The 23,101-nt window shown below is 37.1% G+C and overlaps 1 protein-coding gene across 1 annotated transcript in view; it reads left to right on the plus strand.

The window, feature by feature from the left end:
* Positions 1 to 16,789, plus strand: part of NHLRC2 (NHL repeat containing 2) — a 60,845-nt gene extending 44,056 nt beyond the window's left edge. Inside the window, exons 7-11 of the mRNA XM_046653224.1 lie at positions 602 to 833; positions 1,408 to 1,530; positions 2,427 to 2,636; positions 3,658 to 3,877; positions 9,075 to 16,789. Of these exons, the coding sequence (XP_046509180.1) occupies positions 602 to 833; positions 1,408 to 1,530; positions 2,427 to 2,636; positions 3,658 to 3,877; positions 9,075 to 9,331 (1,042 nt within the window). The 3' untranslated portion in view covers positions 9,332 to 16,789. The remainder of the gene's footprint in view (positions 1 to 601; positions 834 to 1,407; positions 1,531 to 2,426; positions 2,637 to 3,657; positions 3,878 to 9,074) is intronic.
* Positions 16,790 to 23,101: the final 6,312 nt, after the last annotated feature.

A 23,101-nucleotide genomic window follows, 5' to 3' on the forward strand; every position in this document is an offset into this window, starting at 1 on the left:
GCAATTGATTAGTTGAAGCAGCATGATCATCCTACATCAGTTTCTTAAAATGGGTAATGCTTGACCTGACTACCTTTCAAAAATGATCTTTTTAATTCTTTTTGCTAGTCTCTACATATATACAAGAAAACCAAACATGTTTAATGAAAATTTAAGCTTTAAACCATCCAGAGCTAGGTAATCTTTTGAATCCCCTTTCAGAACTGGATTTTGCATGAAGCTAAGAAATTAAGGTGGGATTCAGCTGTACCTGTCTGACCATTTGGAGGAAAAATAAACTATCCCATCAATCATATGATCATTATTATAATTCTGACATTGTCAGGGATTACCTGTGTGGCCACTGAGAATAGTTTCAGTTTTGTGTATGTCAAGAAAAAAAACAGTAAGAAAGGTCTCTACACAGTGGATAAATAAGTTAATGATTAGAAAAACTACACTGAAATCTGACTTGCACAGGTTAACTAGGCTAAGATCACTAGATCTTTTGTTGTTTATAAGGCTTATCACCACTGATTTCATCACTTACATTCATTTGTTTCATAACTAAGTTGAGCATAATATAACAGTGTTGATTTCACCTATGAACTTGTCTTTCTAGTGAGTTAAAAAAAGGAACCTGCCTTCGGTTTGCTGGAAGTGGAAATGAAGAGAATCGAAATAATGCATATCCTCACAAGGCAGGTTTTGCCCAACCTTCAGGTCTTTCTGTGGCCTCAGAAGATCCCTGGAGCTGCCTGTTCGTAGCAGATAGTGAGAGCAGCACCGTGAGAACCGTCTCACTGAAGGATGGAGCCGTGAAGCACCTTGTGGGAGGAGAAAGAGACCCCATGGTAATGCAGATCACTTCTGCACAGTATGCCCAGGCTCAGCAGCTTGCAATTTTCTGAATTGTGAAAAGTGATTAAAATTTAGGAGGGAGTGAGTTCTTGGCCTATCCATAAGTTAAAATGGAAGCCAAACCAAAGGAATGTGAATATAAAGAAACACAAGTAACAAAACCATCTAAGAAAAGTAAACTGACTCTACTTGATTATATATAAATGTCAAGGCTTCAGGGAGAGAGGAAGGATAAAATACTGATTACCAAGAGAAGAGGAGATGTAAGTTAGATAGTTGGCTGTAGGGTGGAAAGAGCACCAGATTAGTAGACTTGACTTGTTCCTGATCAAGTGTGTGATTATAGTGAATAAAACTACTAAGCACTACAAACTAATACAGGTTTAAAATTCTGTCATTTTTATCTAGTCTGAATCAAATGCCCAGCCCTGTTTATATGAAATCAGACCTTTTCCCCTTTACCTTAAGTAGCATCTTTAGCCATCTTAATTTTCTCTTTATACCATAACAAAGTACTGTAAAAATTTTAATTCATGCTGTTTCTTTCTTTTAAAAAAAACATAAAAGAACTTATTTGCTTTTGGTGATGTTGATGGAGTAGGAATCAATGCAAAGCTTCAGCACCCACTTGGAGTAACTTGGGACAAGAAAAGGAATTTAGTTTATGTGGCAGACTCTTATAATCACAAGGTGAGTCTTGACAAAATTATATAATACCCTGCTTGTCATTTGTGGTATTTAAAATACTGGAAGATCTGTGAGCCTCCTCCAGCTGCCACTCTGAAATATAGAGAGGAAGAACAGTCTTTGACAAGTATAAGCCTCTTCTGTTCTTGGTCCTTTCTTTGCAAAGAGGATATGGTGGTAGTCTGAGCTGGGGAAAAGACTAAACAAATTCCCAATGCCTATAGCCAAAAATTGTGAATTGCAACCCATCAAAGCTGCCTAGTAACGCATTGAGTAAATAAGGAAGAGGCAGGTAGCAGGGAAATTAATATATCAACTAACAAATGAACATTTTTGAGTTCTTGCAATGCCTGTTAGGAAAAAATTCCACTTTCAGCAGCATTTCCTTTTTTGGCTCTCTTGTATTGACTATTCAACTATTTTTATTGCATTTCTCTTTTATGAAAATCAGTGGAAAGTAAATGTTAATATTTTGTGATGAGGGCCTATAAATTTAACATGAATCATTAAGTTTAACGTAAGTAGCAAATCCTCAGCCAGTGTTAGATGCTCATGAGAAGAAACACAGTTCAGCTGTGTCCCATTGTGAGGAAAGAGAGTAACACTTAAAAGTTTTTTTAATTCCATAAATAATTTCATCAAAGATTGCTTCTAGAAGACAAGATGTAATTGAGGATTTTATGTAGATTTTAGCTCTCAGAATGGAATATCCCCTTTTAGACTGTAATTTGAATTTTTGGCTTTTTAAGAAAATATGGAAATGGCACTTCTTTTTCTGAGATTTATTAAGAATACTAATAGCAATCCGAAATTCTCTGGCTTGCTTAATACTACACTTTTCCATACCATAAACACGAGATTGAGCTTCAAATGTATAATTTTTTGTTCTTTCTTTTTAGATTAAAGTTGTGGATCCCAAAACGAAAACCTGTACAACATTAGCAGGAACTGGAGATGCAAGTAATGTTATCAGTTCCAGTTTTACTCAGTCAACTTTTAATGAGCCAGGAGGCTTGTGTATTGGAGAGAATGGTCAGTTATTATATGTAGCAGACACCAATAATCATCAGATTAAAGTGATGGATTTAGAAACAAAAATGATTTCTGTGGTAAGTAATCTCAAGGTGTAAGTTAAAGGGTGTCGATTTAAGAAAGATACTGAGATCTTCACAGCACTGACAGATGGTTACAGGCTGTCTGGGTGAAAGTGAAACATGGAGGTGGAGTAGTAAGAGAGGGTATCCTGTTGTTTTTAAAATAAAAATTCATTTGTGCCGAGAGCATTTGAGAAAGATAATGGAAGCTGGACAGAATTTAATGAACTTTCAGAAAAGAAAGAAAAAGAGGAATCAGACGTGTTCTTAGGTGTATGGACTTACTGACACACACTACACAGACGCACTGTGGGTTGCGTTGTTTAGTCTTGTTTTGTTTTTAATGATCCTTAGATTAATGTGTAACCTTCGTTTCCTATGGTGAATCTGTTACCAAATGATCTTCCAGAGGAGGCTCCAGAAGCTACATTTCTCAAGACGTTGAAAATAAGACTGGAAGAAACTTAAATAAGTTCTAATCAGTTTTTAAAGATAGGGACATGATCTCCAATAAAATTTTCAAGCTACCCCTTGATGTGTCACACTTGCCTAAAAAAAATGCAAGAGTTGTTTTTCTAAAATTCTAGGAATTTTCATGATATGTTTTTTAAAAGAAAAACACAGAGATTGCCATCATAACATTAGTGTCATTTCTCTTGACATAGATCTCTGATATAAGATGAATGACATCTTATAGTTGGCAATGAAAATTATAAGAGGAGGTATACTATATCCACTACGTTTAAATTGGTAAAGTTTTACTTTAATTTCCTGCCATCCATAAACGTACTGGACAGTTAATTTAATTCTTTTTCATTCATAAGTGTTGGTACTCTCTTTGCCAGGGTGAGATATTTTTCTGAACCTACAAAATAATCATGAGTACATGTAAGTAAACATATTGTAATTCAGACTAGATGGCAATTAAGTTTCGTTTACATCAAACCTCATTTTTCTTGCGAAGTCTAAAAATAAGCTTTCTCACATTTATTATAAAGTACTTGTGCTTTAATAAACAGATGTTCTTATTTCCTAGCTCCCACTCTTCACATCTGAAAACACTGTGGTAGATGGCCCATTCCCAGAAGAAAAACAGAAGACATTACCCAGACTACCTAAATCTGCTCCAGCCGTTAAACTCTCCCCAGTGGCTGCATCTCCAGGACAGACTCTTCAGTTCAAGCTGAGATTAGACCTCCCATCGGGAGCAAAACTAACTGAAGGAGCACCCAGTTGCTGGTTTCTAACAGCTGAAGGTATGAGAATAATCTTGCAAATGCAAATATTCCATAAACTTGATGTTTAGCCTAGTGATTTTTCTTATTTGTTTTGTAATATTTTACTCTACAGTTAGGCAGGATTTGAGGGAGGTCCTATGAAAAAATAGATCCAGATCTAACACCACTTTAGCGGTTTTCTTTAGTCTCTGAGATTCTTTCCTCTCTTTTATCAAAGAATGGTGTAACTCACCCAGAGTTACTCAGTCATAATTGCACTGTTTGCTACCAGGCAAGTCCATCACATGAGGCAGACCGCGTGGCCTCAGAATGATAGGCCTTTGAACATTAGAGCCGAAAGACACCATCTATAACAAGCTCTTATTTTGTAAGTGAGGAGAGTAATGGCTCAAAGAGGCAAAGTGATTTGCTCAAGGGCATATATTGAATTAGGTCAAAAGGTTTGGAATTTGACCCCAGTTGTGCTAGTTCTTAGTCTAGGGTCTTTTCCATTGTCCTGCTCCATCTTAAACTAGTTCTCAGGGTATTAGCCCTAAAAATGAAATTATTTTTTTTAAAAAGACATATAAAATTCAAAGCCACCAATTACACATTTGTGTGTTGTAAAAGTTTCTAAACTTTCCTCTCAATTTCTGTACTTAACTCGTCATGGGTTAAGGACCAGCACCAGTCCACAGACTATACTTTGAGTGGCACTGTTCTAGAGTACTCCAGCATAAAGAGATCAAGGAGAGGAGGAGGAACCAGCCAAGAAGACTGAAGAGTGAATAAGCAAGTAGGAGCAAAACCAAGAGACGGTGGTTTTTTGGAGTCACATGTTTTAAGGAGGAGAGAGTGATCAGCTGTGTCAAGTGCTATTGATAGATAACGACTAAAAATTTAATGTCATAGAGTTAATTGATGTCCTTGACCAGAGATGTTTCAGAGTGATGAAGGAGATGCCTGATTAGAGCAGGTTGAAAAAGAATAGAAAGTAGGGCCCGCCTGGTGGCATAGTGGTTAAGTTCACATGCTTTGGCTTTGTTCACAGGTTTGGGTCCTGGGCAGGGACCTACACACCATTCATCAAGCCATGCTGAGGTGGCATCCCATATATAACGTAGGGAAAGATTGGCACAGATGTTAGCTCGGGACAATCTTCCTCAAGCAAAAAGAGGAAGATTGGCAATAGATGTTAGCTCAGGGCCAGTCTTCCTCACCAAAATAAATAATATATGGAGAGGAACTGGAGAAGGCAAATATAGACAACTCTTTCAGGAGTTTAGCTAAAAAGATAAGAGAAAATAAAGCAGTTGCTGGAAGAGGAAAATGAAGTTGAGAGAACAGCATGTTTGATATATTGAGGGCAAAGATCCAATAGAGAAAAGAATAGATGATATGTGGGGTGGGTGCCCTTCAGGATGTGAGGGGACGGGATCTAGCACACAAGTGGAAGGCTGGCCTCTGCCAGGAATGTGGAAATTTCCACAGTGAAGAGAGAAGGCCCAGTGTGTGACCTAGAAGTCTAGCAGCTGTGGAGGTCAGTGCTTGTGGAAGCTCTTTCTGAATGATTCTGTTTTCTTAGTACATTGGGAAACACAGCCATCAGCTGAGAGCGAGGGGAAAAGGTTCTGGAGATCTGAAGAGAGAAGAGGGTCATCCAGGCGGGTAGGAAGGTGACTACACAAGGAAAATACAGCGTGATTGCTGAACATCCTGACAGCTGCACTTGAGGCTCGCTGTCACCAATTGGAAGGCAGGCTAGTCCACGTGGAGGCGGTTTTTCTCAGCCAAGTTTAGCCACAAGGGTGCAGTCTGTGTGGGGAGAGTATTGACTGAGTTGCGTTGATCAGGAGGTCTGCTGCAATGCCAGGCGATGGTCCGTCAGCTTAGATCTCTGCAGTCCCGATCCTGCGTTAGGTGTTCACCACTGTGCCTTCCCACAGTACAGTGATGGAAATCTCACAGATTCTAAAGGATTAAATTGATGTTCCCCTTGAGTATGCTGTTTTTTAAAAACACATGCTTTCTTTTAACAGAGGTAACTTGACGTAGGCACTCTCCAATTCAGTTCCTTGGTTGTGTTATTTATTGTTTACTTTTCCAGATACTGTCTATCAAATGCTTTAGAGCTTTCATTTAGTTGCTGCTCATTTTATTCAGTAGTATCATTAAGACTTGATTTACCACTTTTAAGCCTGAAGCTGCGGTTTCTTCTTTAGAGATGCCAGAAGTAGAATTTGAGCCCCATTACTTGCTTACTACAAGAAAATGGATGCCAAAGCCATATCTTAAAAGAATGCCATTCAAGTAGAAGAAGAAAACATTGTTGGAGGATGTGTAACTGAATACAGATGAATTACTGTGATCAGAATCCAGGCAGAGCCTTTGTCCTCACTCACTGATTTGTGATCTTTTAATCTAAGAACACTTCCTGTTTGAGTCTATTCTCAGAAGTATTCAGTTACAGTAAATTATGTAGGTGTGAATGAGTGTTTGAGTCACAGTGTGGACTTATTTCATTAATTTATAATAAGGAATCAGAATATTACTTGCCGTATAGCAGTGCTTTCCAACATCTCTAGCAGAGTGGACAACAATTTTAAAGTAAAATATTAGTGGTCCAGAACTAAACTCTGACTTCCCTTCTCTCGTGATCTTCCTCTGTCTTACTCTCCCACGCTCTTTCACATGTTCTCACTCAATCTTCATTTCCTCCCCGACTCCTCCTCTTTTGTCCCCTCTCACACACTTTTCTTTTGTACATTACCCAGATCCAGGCTTTGTGCCTTCTTACCTTGGTACATTCTCGGGGCGGCAGCTCCTGTCCTGCAACTCTCCACTTGGAGTCCACACCCAGAGCGCAGAGAGATCTTGGTAGACTAGCCAGGAGGAGCCTGCTGGGTTAGAGTTTGGGAGGCTGGCTGAGTGACGGAGCCTGTGGGGAAAGCAACCCCTAGTCCCCATAAGGGAGAGGGCTGAGCCTCGCTGTACCAGGAGGGTGTTTGGAGCCAGCTTTGTGGACAGGAGAGTGCTCAAACCCTAGCCAGGCCTCAGTCCTCTGGAGGTCATACCAGTCCTCGACTGCCATTTTAACTGTTCTGCTCGTGTCCATTTGTCTGAAAGCATTGCGTCAATTGGAGATGACTGTTAATTTCTCTCTGTGAAATTAAAGAGCTGTGTTTTGATTTTTAGAATAGGTTATTGACAAATTAACATGTTTAACTCTGTCAAACACAAATTAATTAACATTGAGTCATTGGAATACAAAATGTAGATAGTATCAAAGGAAAAGTGAAGTAGTCTGCAGAGAAAATTCTCAGCCATTTTATCACTTGTCCAAGATATTGGCTTCATTTTTACTGAAAGCAAATGAGCTTTCAGGCAAGAGTTCTAAGAATTTAAGTTTTTGAAAATTCTTTATTTTATAGGGTACATTTGTACACCTAGGATTAAAGGACATTTTTTCTTCTTGGCCAGTTATTTAGAGACAGAAACACTTATTTTTAGCTAAATTTTGGTCTGTATAAAGTTGTCAGCATATGTGAAGGTTTTAAGCCAAAAAAAGGCAGCATAAAAGCACCACTAGCATATAACTTCACAAATCCTGCCTGTGATGTATCAGAAAAATATCTAAAGGAACATTTTCTGTGTTTTATTTCTAGAATTGGACATTAAAACAGCACAATTTATTATTTTCCTGTTTTGGCTTAAAGTATAAGAAGTTCCCCACTAATATGATGTCTAGGTAAATCAAACATTAAATAAAATAAAACATCCTCCTCAGTCCAGAAATAAGCAAAGAAGTCCAAAGAATTTTAAAGAGCATTTGTAAAGAATTGCTTAAGGCTCCTACATAAAAACTTTGCACTTAACTCTAGATTCTCACCTTCACTTTCTCCTTACTCTTATTTGACATATTTTTCTCAAATTTGATTTTTCAACCAGCAGAATATTAGCAGCAATAAACTAAAGGAGAGGTGGAGAGGACCAGTAGAAGCAGCTGCCTGAGTCTGCTGACTCTTCCTAAGGTCAAAAGAAAGAGACAGAAAAGCTAAAAAGTAGACACACAATTTCATCACTACTCAACAGATGGTCCATTTTTTTGTCCATGTGGTCCTGAGTCGTTGATAAGTCATTAGATTATGTTCAGTGTATTCTATTTAAGATGGCAGGAGCACATGTCCTGCATTTCCCAGATGCTGGCTCCATGTGTAACTCCCTCTAAAGCTACGTCAGGGTAAGTATTTGCTTCCTCAATACAATATGTGTGTTCCTTCTGAGAGAAGGCACTGGATGGATAAAGACATTTAAAAACTTTTTTTTTTCCCTTCCCAAAGCCCCAGCACACAGCTGTATATCCTAGTCTAAGTTGTTCTGGTTCTCCTATGTAGGACGCCACCACAGCTTGGCTTGATGAGTGGTGTGCAGGCCTGCCCCCAGGATCTCAACTGGTGAACCCTGGGCCACTGAAGCGGAGTGTACTAACTTAACCACTCCACCATGGGGCCGGCCCTGATTTAAAACTTTTAATACTAGAAATCTTCAAGATGTTTAGTGGTTTGTTAGACTTTTGTTATATAGATAATCTTTGTGTTTAAGTCTTGGAAGAGTTTTATGTATTAAAATGAGGTAGACAAAATCTCTTAGTTTTTACGTTATTTGAGCCCATCGGAATTATGCAGTGTTAGTTGTTTCTAAAACAGTTAGTCTTATTTTTTGATTATTACGTTTGGATATTTAGTAGTTCGTCAGTCTTAACTTGAAAGTCACTGCGGAGTTGCACATACATTTGTATTCCCTAGATTGTTTTACAGTTTTAGTATTATATTCCTGAAAAGTTTTATCTGGTAAAAATGATCTATTTTCTGAAGCATCCTATGTTTATTTCTAGAAATTAATAGGTTTCATTTTTAGTTTCAGGAATTAAGGGTCTATAAACATATTTGCAATATTCAACTTGATTTCAGTAGACACAAATTTATAATCTATCTTACAGTGAGTGCTCAAAGGAAGAATTTTAATAATTTGATATCAAGATCATTAGACTGGGGACTTCTCACGGGTGTTGTTGTATCTTGTTTATATTTATGTCCTTCACACAGAGCATAATGCCTGGCATTTGAGGCTTTCTGTAAATATTTGTTGATTGAATGAATGTAATCCTCGTAAAGTTTGTCTAATCTCCTACTTGTCTTCTTATGCAGTCTTAATAATTTACCTTTTTATTTGCTAGGCAATGAATGGCTTCTTCAAGGACAGATACCATCTGGAGAAATAGAGAGCATTTCCAATCAACCCACAATCTCACTACAGATTCCTGGAGATTGTGTATCGCTTGAAGCTGTTATATCTGTCAGCGTGTTTCTTTACTACTGTAGCGCAGACAGCAGTGCCTGTATGATGAAGGGAATTTTGTTCAGTCAGCCTTTACAAATAACCGCTACGCAACAAGGTTGCATAGCTCCAGTAGAGCTCAAATATGTATTTTAGCAAGCAAGCTAGCAACTCACTCGCCACAGGCACCTGTTCGCCATCCTTCCCATCACTGTATCTTATGAAAAGAAACTTTATTTCTGCCTCTGGATACCAAGAAACCCATTGCTGAGTTCTAGCCACTGATCTTAAAATAAAGCTATGCTCCTTATTTATTTATTATAAACAGATTCCTTCATTCTGGGTGTGTTCCAGCTGAGTCGTTGACCATTATTTGAACCATGATTTTGTAATCGATGCTGCTATTTGGCACAAGACTTAAGTCCACACTACAGTATAGGATATTGTCATGAGATAATTTGCAGTGGATACTGATAACAGTAACGATACCAAATATCTTAACTAACTTTTTCTACCTTTATTAATTGTGAACAGCACATTTGAATGTGTAAATTTCACATTCACCTCACAGGGAACGTAAGATCCAGTCCACATGTCGGTATAAGGACACCTGCCATTCAAGGCATAAGGTCTGTTTTAAGCCAAGACAAAAAAGGTCTTTTCATCACAATAGGGGTTTAAAGAGTACCTAGGTGGTAAATATGTTTGTTGTTCTCTTCTATGGTTTTCTCGGTTGAGATATATTTAAAAGAGAATTTCAGTCTATTTTTATTATAAATTATTTGCTATTTTAACATACCATTATTAATGCCTTATAACTCTATATGGAAGAAGTTAAAGATAGAGTCTCTAAAGACATACAGACTCATTCCTTTTACTTTCTTCTGAATGAACACAGTCTTACCAGATAGTGAATGCGTCCCCAGAAATATTATGAGTTTCAAGAAGAGAGGGCCCGAGGGACACATTTCTGTCTGTGATACTATTTAATGATAAAGAATTAATTGTGACAGCTGAATCTGATGTAAATGGGTATGTATGTTGTCTTAGAAATTTACATTTCACCTGTAAGAATTGAATGCAGATTTGTTGAATTTTGGGTTTTTTGGTTCCCATATTCAGAATTTAAATTATGATCATTTATTGTGATGTCTTTAAAAATCATTTTTAAGCCTTCAAAGTGAAAATTTCAATGTGAAGCACTTTCATGGTGTTAATGTGTATAGTAATCCTAATATATTACTCTTTAAAATATTTAGGCTGAAACATACAGTGACTTGATGACACTGTTTCGGGGTTTTTTTTTAAACCCCAAAAGAAATAGCTACTAGAAGTACTGAAAGTTTTTTTATTACCATAATTTTTCTTTATGACTATTTAAAAGCCTATTCTTGTTTTTACTAAAACTGATTCAACATGTTTGTTATTTAATCAGCTTTACAAGATTTTAAAAATGTCAAGTGAACCATATTTATTCAATAAATATTTATAGACAATATGCCATAATATGCCTTCCTCCCCCCTTCAAAAACAATGCTGAATTTGAAGTGTAATCTTTGAAGCATCATCATCTGCCCGTTTCTTCATGTTTTTTTGAAATATAGTTTTGAACATACTGTTTGCTGCTTTTATTCAGGTTACCTAAATCTCTGAAGGAGGGAAATACATAGATCATGACTCTCATTTAATTTGCACCCCGCTAAAGCTATTTTTAGAGAGAAGTATAAATGTAAAGTTAAAAGCAATCCTATTTGAAATTATATATAATTACCTCATAAACCTTTTCTCTCCACAAAAAAAAAATGTGTTGTTCTGTAATAAAAGGATATATGATATTAATATTCTCTTTTATGGAGAATAGGCCGTAGTCATTTTTTAATCTCGTTTGATTATTATACTTCTCATTTCCAGTTGGACAAGATGAGAATATTTTGGCTTAATCTTTTCCTATTGAAGGACATAAACAGTTTCACTCTCTAAAGGAAGTATATCTACTTTTAACTTGCTAATTCAGAAATACCTGATAATTAATTTTTCAATATTATACACAAACACACATACAGTATATATTTTCATGTACACTAAAAATCCAAAATTATTTCTTATAATCTATTAGTATTCCCTTTGTCTAGACAGTTTTAGGTTAGTATTAAGCTTATACTTAAGTTAACTTTCAAAGTACAATTTTATTGAACATTCTTATTCTTAGTCACCAGTTTGCATTGTTTACATTCAAAATATTATTTATATGGGTTAGTATGATTTTTTGTAAATCATGCTAAAGCAATATAAATAGGTTCCTAGAATTTCTGACTAATACAAACCTCTTACATAGAGGAAGCAGCAGAAAGTTTATTTTGAAAAACTTCTTAATCCTTGTAGGCCTTCAGTTTTCTATAAGGACTCCTGTATATTTTTTTAACTTTTGCTTTTATTCATGCATAAATTTTTATGTCCAATGCTAGTTTGAAAAGAGTAAAGTTGTAGTGTAAGTCACCTTAATCAAAGTGCCAGTAATGTGGCATTACACGCACTTTGACATAATACCTAGAATCTTTGCCCTAGATTATTCTGCTGCTTTGTCACTATTTTTTCTGTCACTTTTTGTGGTATCATTTCACAAGTAGAGTTGTTTGTTCTGAATTTATGCTCAGGATTGATATGGTCCCTGAAAAGAGTTGTGCTTATCTTGAATATGCTGTCCCAAGCAAATATGTAAGCTATTCACAAGGGAAAGCTACAGTTTCATCACACGTGAGGGTCACTTTGGCAAAGTTCAATGACTAAAAAACAATTTTCTCCTTAACTGTGCTAATAATATATTTAGTTATAGTATTATCAGGCCTGCAGAAAGCTATAAATCTTAAGATAGCCAAAAAAAAGTTTAATGTGTGTGGATCAGCATATGTGTCTCTGTCTATAAATGTATGTGTATATATATATATACATAGACAGATACAAAAGAATTTATCACATAATTTTCTCTCATGGCCAACGTACTGTTGAGCTAATACCACTGAGTTTAGTTACTCTCTGCTTGTTTTTCCACAGTTGGGAAATTGGGGAAGAAATCAAAAATATGTATCTCTGTAATATACTTTTATGCTTGCACAAAAGTTACTACTAGTTTATATCTGCCAGTTAAGACTTCAGCCTAGCCATTGTATGTGGCTTTCTGTTTAAGAACAATCATCAAAAACTAAATTCCATAGTTCACAGTTACATAAAAATATAGGCGGAGGGACTGTGTCTACAGTGGTTCTCCTGAATGGTGCAATTATGGCTATTTTTATTTTAATTCTACTTTTTTGTATTTTTTTTCAGTGAGCCATGTGTTATTTTTCCAGAATTAAAGATTCACAATGAACTGCCTAGGAAGCACTTATTTTGAGTACCTCTTTCTTCTAGAGTCACTTGTTACAAAGATCAGAACATAGTTTGGAGCTCTTTGATCCAGCAGTTCTCTGAAGTATGTGATTTGGTGAAGACAGGAGTGCTGATGGCCCTTCTTCTGGTGTTTGCTGGTGTCCTGTGGTGTAGTGGTAAAGGGCGTGGGCTTTGCAGTCCCTTGGATTCTAACCCTATAATTGGGGCTACTCTACCTGCCCCTGTTGCTTTAAGGATTCAGTGAAGTCGTGTTTGTAAAGCATTTAGTAATTAATGAAACTGCTAGTTAATGGTTTAGTTAATAATAATGATAGTATTAACTTATGGCCATAAACACATGGCTTGACATTTTTCTTGCAACTGCAATTTCTAAAGTAAATTCTTTCTCTACCAACTATTTGCTATGTTAATGCTCTCCACAGAGTTGGGATTCAAAACAAGAAATACAATTTTATAATAAAGCATATTACTATTTTATAAAGGATATTATTTATAAAGAAGCATACTTACAGTTTTATTAATTTTTTTAAAAGGCCTTCTGGACCTGTGAGTAATAAACTTCCTTTGAGAGGGTCGAGACATACTCCCCCTGAATCACATGCCTATCCCGTACTCTGATGGTGCTTCACAACATCTTCCCAGTGCCTTTATGCATTTTGCCTCATATGAGCTTCGAAGTAACCTTATGAATCAGACAAGTAGATGTTCTGTCCATTTTACAGATGAGGAAACAGCTTTAGGATGTTGGTGGCAAATCCCAAGATCTGAGCTCCCAGAGCGCCTGATGCTGGGCAGCGCCTGGGACGAGCAGCTGTACTCAGCCCATTTTGTTGATGACTGAAGGGTGAACAGTGAGTGGCGGGTCTTTTATTTGAACACAGGTCTCCTAATTCCTAGCTCTACTCCTAGATGTGGAGAGAAAACAAACCGTGGAATTAAGAGACTTCTTCACTTTGTGACTGCTTTCTTATTAAGCCTTTGCAGTATTTAAATAAAGGGATAAGAATAATAACCAGATTTATTGACTGCTTCCTATGTGCCTGGCACTTTCCTGAGTGTTTTGTATGTAGTAACTATTTAATCCTCACAACCGCCTTATGAGGGAGTTACTATTTTTTCTTATTTCCCTGATGAGGAAACTGAGACACAAAGTTAAGTTATAAGCAGTCACAGCGACATAATCAAGATCACGCATTTAGGAAGTGGCCAAGCCTGGATGAGTCCACTCAACCGCCATGCTGCATAGCCTCTCAAAGTACAGTTTTCAAAACATAAATCTTTCATAGTTATATATAGTAACTATTCAAAGAACCAAAAAAGTCCTAGTGATGATTGTTTTTAAAGTTTAAATTAAATCCATTTAATTATATTAGCCTTTGACTTTTCATTATACACGCTTATCCTTCAGGGCTTGGAACAGTCTGTATAATTGTTGTTTCCCAAAAGATTTTATGTAACATTCTTTGTTAAATTCAGATATTATCCGGAGTTTTTCTTGGCAGATGGATGTAATAAAGAATTAAATAGCTTTTCAGTGTTAGTTCCAACACTGCTATTTTTAATTGGTCTTCAAAAGGTAATTATAAGACCTTGTCATAAAGTGTAACTGAATTCTTAGCACAGGACTGTCTCAGACCCTGAAAAGCTTATTCATAGTTAAGAAAATTTTCTTTTAATAACCAAAGTGAGCTCTAGAAACATAATATTTGGCCAATCTGTTAACACACAACGTCCTCTGCTTACTTCATAAATAACACTAAGGTATGTAGACCTCCACAGCAACCTAAATCTGTGCAATCTATTGTAATGTTCTCACCGGGTCAGCCTATTGTTCCGGCTTTAGATGCTATTAAAAGGAGTGAAGTGAAATGCTACATACTACTGATTATGATTCACGATCATCCAGGTACAGGAATCTAGACATCTTTTCGTTGTTAAATAGTTTGCTAACTTAAATAATATTATTAGGATTTGTTATAAAATCCCCTTCCTGAAATCCATAAGGAAATGTACATCAACTTAAAAAAGGTAATAATGTCGTACTTCAGAAGTAGAATTCACTGTTAATCACTAAGATTTGCCCCTTTTTCTCCTCCTGTGGCACATACATAGTTTATTTAAATGAAGAATTCATGCTAATCCTAAATCACTGTTTTGTCCTGAATAATTAAAAGTTTGCTTGTTTCCTGTCTCCTTGCAACAGAGTAGTATAAAGAATGATATTGAAAGTTAGAGACTTGACTAATCCGCCCATGTATAATCCAAGACCAGCAAACCATGGTCCTTGCCCGTGGTAGCCGGCCAGTTAGACTGGCTGCCTCCAGCTTTCACTGAGCACGGAGAGCCTGGGTGAGTGGAACGGGAGGCGGCGCTGGTCAGCTCTTCTGACTGCACCCAGTCTGTGTCTTATGGTGCTGATTTGGTTTAATTATTTTCAGAGGTTAGAGTTGGCAAGTGAAAACCCTAGAGACTTGTGGAATCTTTGCCTAGTTATATTTATTCATTGTCTGGTGTGTCCCTCTTCTTCCCTGGCATGTCACTCTCGAGTGTACCAAAGGATGTTTTGTTCTGTTGAAAACCCCACAACCAAAAGGAAAGAATCACAGGTATTTCCAGAGCCTTCCCAGCCCGTGCCAGCAACGGTGTACTAAAAAGCACTCAACAAGCACACAGCCGGCCGAGCAACCGCAGCATCCAGAGCATTTCCTAACTGTCAGGGCCTCCTATGAATTGCTTCCCCTTTAAGCCACAACCTGTAGACCTGCTGTTGTCCGCTGATACAGGGTTAAGCAAAATAGTCCGATTTTTTTAATGTTGAAAATTTGAAACTGCGTTAGATGGACAAACAGAATTTATTATCTTTTGCTTTTACTACACTTGATTACATATTTACATTTGAAATAAAGTGAAATGAGACCTCATAATACTAAGAAGTAAAGAAAAAAATCAGCCCTCAGATTTAAATGTGCCCAGTTTCAACAGTATTTTTATGATTCTTTATGTGCTATGTTCATGAAAAATATATATTCAAGTATATAGGGCAAAACATCAGTTGATAAATTATGGTAATGAAGGATAAAAATAGACACGAGCCTTTCTGAAAATGTAGGACTCTGCCATGTATCTATCTTCTATTTTTAGAGATTGTAGTCATTGTTCTCAGTCCCACCATAAACATATTCGTTCTGCAAGCATGTACAGGATGGGCTGCTGTTGTGTTCATTACACGATTCGAAACACACACATTGTTGTTCATGAAGAGTTGGAACGTCCTGTCCATGCATGTCTGTGATAGGCATCGTCCACATCTGCCTGTAGAACACGTACTCCTGTTCCTCTCCACACCATGGGCTTCCCTCTCTTTAGCAACAGTAGTTTCTGTAGAAGTTTCAGTGAGGAATGATGGCTATACAAAAAACATGTAATTTTGTGGTAAATTTTTTTTTCTAGAATTCCTACTAATATCTCAGTTTCCAAAGGAGAACAGTACCCTATGTGACTTTAAAATTAATTTCTCTCTACTTTGCAGTATGCCTATTATATTTGACATAGGTTAATTAAAAAAAGTTTGAAATTCTCACTGTTAAGAGGTATTGAGAGCCAGTTTAGAAATGTTTTCTTTGCTGTCATTACTTTACATGTAGATTGTGGACAAATAAAAGTTTGCTGTGTGATTGAGATAGAGGTATATATATAATCACTTTCAAATTGTAACGTTTCATAAATTTGTCAAATTTTAGGCTCTCATCTTTTGTGTGGATAAAGTCGTGACTTTATTTCTGAGAACAGAGTTGGTCTGCTGTGCTGACTTCATCTCTGTCATTGCAAAGGATTGATGACATTTGTTTTTTTCTCCAAAGATAAAAAATGCAATGAAAATCCAATTTACAAGTTCATATATTGATATTTCCAGACATGGTCTAGTTCTAAAAGAATTTACTTGGTCTGCATTTTTTAATTGTTTCTTGTAGACAGATTAATATATTTTTATACAACACTATTTCTACATTCATTTCAAGACTATTTTCAGTGACTTTTTCAAGTGCATGTGTTAACAGCAGATCGTTTGGAATGAATGTGCAATGGCCTTCATTACCAACTCAAAAGAAGTGTAATACATGTGATTATAGAAGGAATGTGTTTATACTGTACACTGAAACCTAATGCCTCTTTCCTAAAGCTTTGTACATTTTTTCACAAAATAGATTAAATATTTTCTCTCTAAAACCATGTTTCTGTTTTTAATATGCTGTTTTAGATAATTTTAACTGCTTAGAAATTTGTAAGTCACAATTTTTTATTTGAACTTCTGGGGAAATAAGGAGCATAATACTTAGTTTTAAAAATAGCTCTGGGGGCTGGCCCCATGGCCGAGTGGTTAAGTTTGCACTCTCTGCTTCGGCAGCCCAGGGTTTCGCTGGGCGTGGACATGACATCACTCACCAGGCCATGCTGAGGCGGCATCCCTCATAGCACAACCAGAAGGAGCTACAACTAGAATATTCAACTAGGTACTGGGGGGCTGTGGGGAGAAGAAGAAGAAAAAAAGATTGGCAACAGATGTTAGCTCAGGTGACAATCGTTAAAAAAGAAAAAAACTGCAAGCAAATAATTCAAATAAAATCATGCTATCATAATTACAATAGAATTTTTTAATACATTTGGAAAAGATGATCTACTTGGTTAATGATGTTGGGAACATTTAGAAAGAAGAAAATGGATCTCTACTTGACACTATACATAGAATTTGAAAGGAATTAATGACTTAACATAAAAAATACAAGTGCCAGAAGAAATAAAGGAGAATGCATTGTTGGATTTGGGGATGGCATTTCTGAGAATGACCTAAAACCCAAAAGCAAAATGGGAAAGACTGATATGAATGACTACTTAAACATTTTGAGCATCTATATAACAAATGAGAACAGAAACGAAAAACTGAAAGAAAATATTTACGAAACTTAAAATGAACATAGAATTCGTATAATATGTGAGGAGCTCCTGTAGGTCAAAAAGAGAAAGCTATCCCAATTGGAAAATAGGCAAAGAATATAGGCATACAATTCATAGAAGAGATACAGTAGTGAAAAGATGTTCCATCCCACTAAATCAAGAAATGCAAGTCCATTCATTCAGCTATTTATTGAGCACCTCTTTTATGCTCTGTTCTAGGTCCGGTGATAAATTATCCAAGCTCTTACTCCAGAGCTTGCGTTGTAGTTGAGAGGAGAGACAAGAATGAATAAGTAAAAAAGGCTCATTGCTATAACAAGGCAAATAGGAGAGTCAAGGCCTCACATGGAACTTGAATGATGAAAAGGAGGTAATCACACACCCACCAGCAAAAAGTGCATAGGCCACTAGGCCACTGTTTCCCAAAGTGGTTCTACCAATTTACATTCAGGGCAGAGTATGTGAGAGCCTCTGGATGCACATTCTGTCCAATACTGGATTGACAGACGAGTCTTTGCCATCCAAATGTCAGATATCTCATGGCGGTGTTGATTTACATCATGACCTCCAGTGAAGTGGAACGTTATTAGCCATACATGTTTCCTCTTCTGTAGAAAAAAAAAAATGCCTATTCATGTCTTTTGCCCATTTTTCTGTTGTCTGTGCGCTTACTAACTTGTAAACATTCTTTCTCTATTCTTGATTGCAAGTACTTTCTCCAAGTACATAAATTACCTTTTCATTTTCTTTAAGGCGTCTTTTGTTGAGAAAAGGTTAATAAATTTAATATAGTCAATTTTTTCTTTTTAAAGTTAATGTTTTTTGTGTCCCATTTAAAAAATATTTTCCTACACCAAGCAATAAAAGATATTAACTCATCTTCTACGAAGAATTTTAAAGTTTTTAGGTTTTGTTTCGAGTTTTCTGACATTAAGTCCTTAATCCACCTTGAGTTGATTGTTGTATATGTATGAGATAGGAATCCAGCATTGTTGATTTACATGAATAAACATGTTTTCTGCCTCCATTTATTGAAAGGTATTTCCTCATTAAAATGACCTGCTTCCTTTGCCACATGCCAATGCTTCATACATGGATGGACCTGTTTTTGGGTATTAGGACCCAATGATTCCACTCATAGGCATATATACAAGAGTGCTATATTCCAAGATTCATATTCTAGAGAGTTCACAGCAGCCATGTCATAATAGCAAAAACTTAGAAATAACCATTGTCAGAAGAGAAGATCAAACCAGGGTCGGCCGGGGGCGGGGGGGGGGGGGGTGTCCCCAAAAGATTCCACTCAGCTGATACCCTTTCCATAGAATTTTAAACAACTAAATGTACTTTAGGAATACATAAGATAAAATTATGTCAAAAAAGAAAAACAAGGAAATAACTACCAGATTAAGAATAGTGGTTACCTTGGATGGGAGGGGGCAGGAGATTAGATGTGAGTTTTCATCGAGATCCTAGCCTTTGTGTTGGGCAGGGGTTTCAGGAGTTTTTATTAAGTGTTAAGAACCAAGGATCACAGATAATACAATTTCGTGCACCTGCATTCCATTAAGAAACAAAAGGCAATGAGGCAGGTACAAACTTGCTGCACTGAATGGGTGCCAGGAGGATGGAGATAACCTCAGAGGGTAGAAGGCAGCCAAATTTTGAGTGATAGGGTTCTGATTTCTCAAAGTTCAACTAGAAGCCAGTGAGGAGTTTTAAAAAAGAAATCATGTAATCTATGTTTTAAAAGAGCACTATGGCACTATGTGAAAAATGGATTATGAGGAATGGGGCACGGAGAGTGGAAGCAACTAGGAAGCTATTGTTTAATTAGTCCAAGTAATAAAGAGCTAATTATGAATTGGGCTAGTATGGGAGAAGTAGATAGAAGTGACACACTTTGGAGGTAAAACCCATAGGATTTGCTGATAGATTTGACTTTTTGCCCATGAAATTGGCAATATTTAAGAAGTCCTGGCGAGGGCACATGGAAATAGACACTTTTGTAACTGTTTGAAAGAATATAAATTGTACATCTCTTTCAAGGGCTATTTGGCAATATCTATCAAAATTTTAAATGCATAAACATTTTCACCCAGTGGTTGCACTTACAGAAATTGATTCATTAGAATACTTGCATATGTGCACAAAAGCATGTCAGCATTATAAGAGTGAAAAGCTGGAAACAACCTAAATGTCCATCAGTAGAGGAAAATTAAGTTAATGATCCATCCATACAATAGAATGTTATGCAGCCATTAAAAAGAATTTTAGACACCTATTCGTACCCATGTTAGCCAAAAAACGTTTCAGAATTAATGTAAATATCCTATTTTTGTTTTTTAAAAACTATATATATTATCAAAAAGGCAAAAAATAACAAGTGTTGGCAAGAATGTGGAGAAAAGGGAACACGTGCACTGTTGATGCAACCATTATGGAAAACAGTATGGAGTTTCCTCAAAATATTAAAAAATAGAACTACCGTATGATTCAGCAACCCCACTTTTGGGTATTTACCAAAAGCAAATAAAAATACTAACTTGAGGGGCCGGCCCGGTGGCGCAGAGGTTAAGTTCGCACGTTCCGTTTCGGCAGCCCGGAATTTGCCAGTTTGGATCCCGGGTGCAGACGTGGCACTGCGTGGCAAGCCATGCTGTGGTAGGCATCCCACATATAAACTAGAGGAAGATGGGCATGGATGTTAGCTCAGGGCCAGTCTTCCTCAGCAAAAAGAGGAGGATTAGCAGATGTTAGCTCAGGGCTAATCTTCCTCAAAAAAAAAAAAAAAAAACTTGAAAACATATGTGCAACCCCATGTTCAAGGCAGCATTATTTACAATAGCCAAGACATGGAAACAACCAAAGTGTCCATTGACGGATGAGTGGATAAAGAAAATGTGGTATATATACATACAATGGAATATTATTCAGCCATAAAAAAGAAGGAAATCTTGGGGCCAGCCTGGTGCCGTAGTGATTAATTTCGTACATTCCACTTTGGTGGCCTAGGGTTCGCCAGTTTAGATCCCGGGTGGTCAAGACCATAAAAATGATCATGCAAGCTGAGACTTTGCAAAGCAAACTTAATAAGCAATGGGGGAGAATATGCTTGTTCCATGACCTTTAAAAATGTTTGTTAAAACATTAAAAACTCTTAGTGTCAAATGTAAATATATGGGAAAATGAAAAAAATAAAGCTAAAATTTATTTAGCACAATGTAATTTAAAACATTATAAATATTGAGAAAGTTTTTATTTCTTTGTAATAAAACTTACCAACAGTATTTGAACAGTGCTTACTTGCTCATCATAAAATTTATGGTACAGAGCAAGAATCTTTTCTCTGTCCCGGCAAATTGTCATACTCCTTTCTAAGTTTGGATCAGCTACCGACATTTTAGTCATTGTGCTTTCAATGTTGTGCTATATCTCCAAGAGTTCCTTTCATGTGAAGGTTTTTTGCCAGAGTCACATCCTCTAGGACATCATCATCCTTTTCATCGCAGCCCCTTTCCTCGTTTATGTCGAGAAGTCCACCCTCAGTAAGTTTGGCTGCATAACTAAGAGTCTAGCAGACAGTGACCACCAGCATTCCCACGTCAGCCATTTCCTCTGGAACTCCACTTACATTCGATTCAAATTTCACTTCCACTGTTTCTACTTTTCATTTCTTTGCTGTACTTTTTGTCTTTTAGGCCAATTCCCTCTTTTGATTATCCATTTTTGTAAACTGTCACCTGGCTTTGTCACTAGGAAACAAGAAGGCAAAACAACTACACACTTTGCTGTCCGAGCATGAACTGAATAACATGCAGTGACCAGCCACCAACAGACTCTGAAAGAAGTGACCTTCTTGGTCACTGCCCGTAAGACACGTCTGTTATTCTGTGGTGATTTGTGGACTGAAGAGCTAACAGTGAAGGCCGTACTCAGGTAGTTTCTCACGGTTAATAATAGACAGTGGTAACTGAAATCGGAATCCTGCTGTGGGGCACCGGTGTTAATTAAACCATAGTAAATGAAATTGGGCACATCAGCATTGCTCAAAGCAGAGACTGCCTGCATAGGTGGAGAAAAAAAGAGAAATAAGTAAATGGAAGAACTCCTAATAGCAAACTCCTAATAACTATAAAATAGAGTTGAATAGGGGCTGGCCCCGTGGCCAAGTGGTTAAGTTTGTGCGCTCCGCTGCAGGCGGCCCAGTGTTTCGTTGGTTCGAATCCTGGGTGCGGACATGGCACTGCTCATCAAACCACGCTGAGGCAGCGTCCCACATGCCACAACTAGAAGGACCCACAACGAAGACTACACAACTATGTACCGGGGGGCTTTGGGGAGAAAAAGGAAAAAAATAAATAAATAGAAATAAAAAATAATAGAGTTGAATACAGGAGATAGGGAGGGACTAGTATTTATTTACCCTATATATTTTTGTTTTGTTTGACTTTTTACGAATTAGTATTGTGATTTTTTAGAGCAAACTAAAACAGTAAAAAGATTACTTTTGGTGCCAGTCCTGATGGCCCGGTGGTTAAAATTCAGTGCGCTCTGCTTTGGTGGCCCAGGTTCAGTTCCCGGGCACAGAACCACACCGCTCATCTATCAGTAGCCATGCTGTGGTGGCATCTCACACAGAGGAACTAGAAGGACTTACAACTAGAATATACTATTATGTACTGGGGCTTCGGGGAGGGGGAAAAAAAAAAGAGGAGATTGGCAACAGATGTTAGCTCATGGCGAATCTTTGCAAAAAAAAGTTTACTTCTGTTTCCCGCAATCATATTGCTTGCTTTGTGTGCATCCTGGACAAGGTAACCAGATGAGAAATGAGAAGTAATATGAGAAACATTGAATAAATAAATGTTTGTTGCTGGGGAAAAAAGCCTATGACAGTTATCTTAAAATATGTGAAGAAAATCCTGTAAAATGAGAGTAAGTTTGTCACACAGCACAGTGTCAGGTCTAAAACACCAACTTTGTGCCAGCTGACCTGACACTATCACTTAACAACAGAATAGCCTTGAGTGAATTACTTCACCTCCATAAAATTCAATTTCCTCATCTGCAAAGCTGGATATTAATACCTCACAGAATTATTTTATGATAATGTTAGAGAAGCACTTAGCCCAGTGACTAACAACTAGTAAATGCTCCAAACGTTGAGTCATTCATGCCATGGAAAGCTCTGAGTTCTCTGCCTGTGAATGGCTTCACCAGAGGCTATAGGAGAGTTCATCTAAGTCTTTATCATAGTAGGTGGGAAAGCAGGTGACCTCAGTTCTGAGCCATTCTAAGGTTCTGTGATTTTGAATATATATGGAAAAATCTATTTGTTTCATTTTACTTCAAAATAATAATAATTTGTTACTTATGCCTTAGGACTTTTTAAGATGATATTTTTTAGAGTGAAACCAACTGAACCAACTGAAATATTGCTACATTTAAAGACACACAGGGGGCCGGCCCAATGGCCTAGTTGTTGGTTCGCACACTCTGCTTCGGTGGCCTAGGGTTTCACCAGTTCGAATCCTGGGTGCAAACATGGCACCACTCATCAAGCCATGCTGAGGCGGCATCCCA

The sequence above is a fragment of the Equus quagga genome, chromosome 2 (genome assembly GCF_021613505.1).
Source record: "Equus quagga isolate Etosha38 chromosome 2, UCLA_HA_Equagga_1.0, whole genome shotgun sequence".
NCBI lineage: Eukaryota > Metazoa > Chordata > Mammalia > Perissodactyla > Equidae > Equus > Equus quagga.